General features: G+C 40.1%; 1 protein-coding gene across 1 annotated transcript; it reads left to right on the forward strand.

The window, feature by feature from the left end:
* The first annotated feature begins 139 nt into the window (after positions 1-139).
* LOC121963294 (palmitoyltransferase ZDHHC7-like) lies at positions 140-4,090 on the forward strand. Its single transcript, XM_042513601.1, has 5 exons — positions 140-231; positions 1,552-1,857; positions 2,706-2,830; positions 3,231-3,327; positions 3,877-4,090. The coding sequence occupies exons 2-5, from the start codon at positions 1,558-1,560 to the stop codon at positions 3,967-3,969; spliced, it is 615 nt and encodes a 204-aa protein (XP_042369535.1). The 5' UTR covers positions 140-231; positions 1,552-1,557; the 3' UTR covers positions 3,970-4,090.
* Positions 4,091-4,107: the final 17 nt, after the last annotated feature.

Consider the following 4,107-nt stretch of genomic DNA (forward strand, 5'->3'; position numbering starts at 1 on the left):
GCTTTTACTTAAGTAAGGCTCTGGATGTAGGACTTTTACTTGCAGTAGAGTATTTTCACAGTGTGACATTAGTACTTTTACTGCAAAAAAGTGCCCAAATACTTCTTCCACCACTGCTTGAACTTTTGCCTCTGTTGTCCACAGCGATGTGAGCCAGAGGCCAAACAGCGTGTGACTCCATGGGGCAGCTGGAAGAAAGGAGATAATGCTTTAAAGTAAAGGCAATTTCAAGTAAGTCAGTGTGCATCATCCCAACTCTGACTTCATCAAGCTGGACTTCTCTAGAGCCCAGTATACACTGTGTGATTTTGGGCTGTCTCAGAGGAAAGAAACGTGGCTGATCGTGGCAGAAACGTGATGATATCTTTGGTTTTGGCTCTAGAAGGGTGGTCCCACGATGCACAGTGAGAGAGGTTCAAGGATGGCTGTTGTCAGTGTCGATCGATCAAAGACAGCCTGGGATAAAATCATAACAGAGTCAGAATTTGGGATGAGAATCTCACTGTGTGATTGCTGTTACGACCTACGTCCACTAACCAGCCAACAGAAATGCAGCATGAAATAACGCACTGATCAGAATTTTTTATCCCGTTCACCTTCTGTGACAATATATGACGTCAGATAAGATCAGCCCGGATACAGAAATAAGCAAGGATAAATTTGAAGCATGCGTCATAACTAAATTGTACAGAATTCCAGACGTTTAGTCTCTTAAGTGTAAAAAAATCCCTTTATCTATAAAAAACCCACGTTCTCTTTTCAGAGTGTACTACAGCCAGAACAATCTACAGCGACATAAATCCATGATGCCAGAGATAGTTTCATGTGCTGGTGTGGTTATATTTCAGCAGCTACCCTATTATGACAAGAATAACTAATAATAACTAAATAATTTTACATGTTATTTTTATGGATTTGTTACAGATATATCTGTAGAGTCATCATTTGGACTACATGAGAAACACGAGAGAAGGCAGTTAAAATAACCTAAAGCCTAAAGTGACTTCATCACATGCCGTGTTTTGTCCCTCCAACATTTCCAAACAGCAAAGTATTAAATGTTACTGTAATGTGAGACCAACGAAAGCTGCAAATTCTCACATCTGAGAACTTGGAAATAATACATTTTTTGGTATTTTTCCCTGGAAAGGTATTTTAATGATTAATCGTTCGTAATAGTTGCCAATAAATGTAATGTCAATCAAGTAATTTTTTGCTCGTGTTTTATCAGGTACTTGATTGCTACAGCTCTGAAATAATTGAATCCCCTCAATAACAGCTGGTTGCAAACTTCAGTTGTTTTGTTTGTTATTATTGTGAGGCATTTATTCTTAAAAAATGTTTTTCTTATGTATTTGTTTTATTTTAAGGGTGTTATTTGTATGTGTTTTCAGTATTATTTTTGTTCATATGGAAAAGAATCATGGTATTATCGTGTGCTATGTTTCAATATGATTCTTCTCAATGGAGACATTTAAAAATACTTTTTAAGCAGATAACTAATATCAGTATTAACTGACTTTAACCTTTTGTCCTCGAATTTCTCGTCAGGGCACAATGTCCTCAGGCCACAGACTGAGGGACGTGGAGCAGCAGCGCCCCCTGCTGGACGGGGAGGAGGTGGTAGAGAGGAGCTCCCACAGCGAGGCGAGGCGGCTCTGGTTCATCCAGGACTGCTGCGGGATGGTGTGTGCCTTCATCACCTGGTTCCTGGTCTTCTTCGCTGACTTTGTGGTCACCTTTGTCATGCTGCTGCCCTCCAGGAGCTTCTGGTACGCCGTGGTCAACGGGGTGCTCTTCAACAGCCTGGCTGTGCTGGCGCTGGCCTCCCACCTCCGCACCATGCTGACCGACCCGGTGAGAAAACCGAGACGGTGTGTTGGAGTCATACTAAAAGCGTACCTGCTGAAAAAAGCCGAAAATGGCGTGAACCAAAAAAATATTTTGATTTATAAAACCATGCGTGCAGCTGCAAGTCTGCAGTATTTACAGATACAAAGACAATTCATTTATTTATGTCCAACATGTAAAAGAAAAGAGAGAAAATATACAAACAAGCAAACAGACAAAAAAGTAATACTTACAGACGTCGAAAAACATAACGTAAAAGAAAACGGTCTGACTTGGTTCATACACTCATACGAGTCAGAAGAATGACAGACTTATTTAATCCCACACCTTCTGAATTGAATTGAATTTAATTAACAGCTTCCTTTTAATGAATTAAACATGTGCCTACACCCACATTTTAAAATAAATGTATTTAATCAGTCACTGGATTTAAAAACAAAGCAAAACTGATCATCAGAAAAATGCTAAATATCAAATCAGATAATCAGCTGATGATAAGTCACTTTACAGAATACAGTGTATTGGCACATAAATATATGTATTTATGACTTACATTTACTTTTGATACTGCAGTACATTTATCTACCACTCAGTGGGCGTATCCTTAGTGACTTCTGCGTGCTCTGACGTCATGTGCCTCAAAACTTCCTGATGATCTGCTCAACTTTTGAAGAGTAATGCGATGCTACATTATTTTAAAGCCACATGCCCAGCCCTAGTATCAGTGTTTACAAATGAGATCCCAGCTGATGAGTTTTAGTTTAATGGCAAAAATAGAAGCTTTAAGTTGTAATTAACCCTTAAGATGTTTCCTGTTCGGTCTCCTCATTGTGCTTTCTTCCTTCTCTCCTCAGGGAGCCGTTCCTAAAGGAAACGCCACCAAGAAGTACATGGAGAGTCTGCAGCTGAAGCCGGGCGAGGTCATCTACAAATGTCCAAAATGCTGCAGCATCAAACCTGAGAGGGCTCATCACTGCAGGTGAGGAGGCTCAAACCACAGACATGCATACGTAGACGCCGCACTGACCGTGTTGGCCGGCTGCTGCGATACGTCCGTGCGTCCACTGTATTGGATGTGGCAGGTCTGCACTGTAAACAAAAACAAGTAGACGTAAAAACTGTGGTCTTCTGAATAAAAAGCACTAATGTTTACTGACTCGTTTTATATTGATTTTATTCACTTAAGTACCAATAATGATCATTTAGAAAAAAATGAACAAAATCTGCAAGTCAAAATAAAACACCGTAACTGGCAGCGAGCCTGCTTTCGTGTCTGTTTTGTGTCAACTTCTTAATTCTTTTCTTCCTTCTTTCTTATTTTCTCCTTCCTCATCAACAACTTTTCTTTTTCTTCTTTCTTCTTCTTCTAACGTCTTCAGTATTTGTAAGCGCTGCATCCGTAAGATGGACCACCACTGTCCCTGGGTCAACAACTGTGTCGGGGAGAAAAACCAGCGCTTCTTCGTCCTTTTCACTGTGAGTTCATTTCCTGTCGTGTCCACTCACCAATGCGACATGCACAGATGTTTTTGTTTATTTTTATCTTGTAAAAAATGAAAGTAAAGGAAGAGCATGTTAATTTGATGGAGAGGAGGGTTTGTTTTCATGAGTATAATGATCATTTTGTTGTATTGCTGAGTGACTCCCATATCTTTTTTATTTTTTATGGTTTTTTTTATGTCTAATCCGGACAGTCGGTCCTCGTCTGCTGATCGAGGAGGCGTCGATGGTGACAATCTGTGTGTGAATAGATTAGTCTGTGTTGAAGCTGTTGTAGCACTTAAATCAGTAGTTAGAAAACACTGCAGTGGATGGAATAAAAAATCTAGAGGAAAATAATGAAAATACAAAGAGCATATTTGTATGGCACAATTTCTCACCTGCTGCATTCAAACGTCTTTCGTTGCACGTAAACTTTCAGTCACCCGTGTGACGCGTTTTGCCGCAGAGCAGACTGAACCCGATGAACAGACTGTATTTGAAAATCTTGTATTTGAGGTCTGTTAACTCGTCTCTTGTCCACAGATGTACATCGCTATGATCTCCAGTCACGCTCTGGCTCTCTGTGGATACCAGTTCATCACCTGCATCAGAGTCCAGTGGAGAGGTGAGACCTGAACGCCACTCAGACTCCTAATTTCAACTACACTTTCTTTATTTTTCAATTATTTATCTCCTGTCAAGGGAGGAGGATTAACACTTTTGCACAGAAATATTAGAATAGCATTTTAAACCTTAAATGTACAGGCCAGTATT

The sequence above is a fragment of the Plectropomus leopardus genome, unplaced genomic scaffold (assembly GCF_008729295.1).
Source record: "Plectropomus leopardus isolate mb unplaced genomic scaffold, YSFRI_Pleo_2.0 unplaced_scaffold10749, whole genome shotgun sequence".
In the NCBI taxonomy this organism is placed as follows: domain Eukaryota; kingdom Metazoa; phylum Chordata; class Actinopteri; order Perciformes; family Serranidae; genus Plectropomus; species Plectropomus leopardus.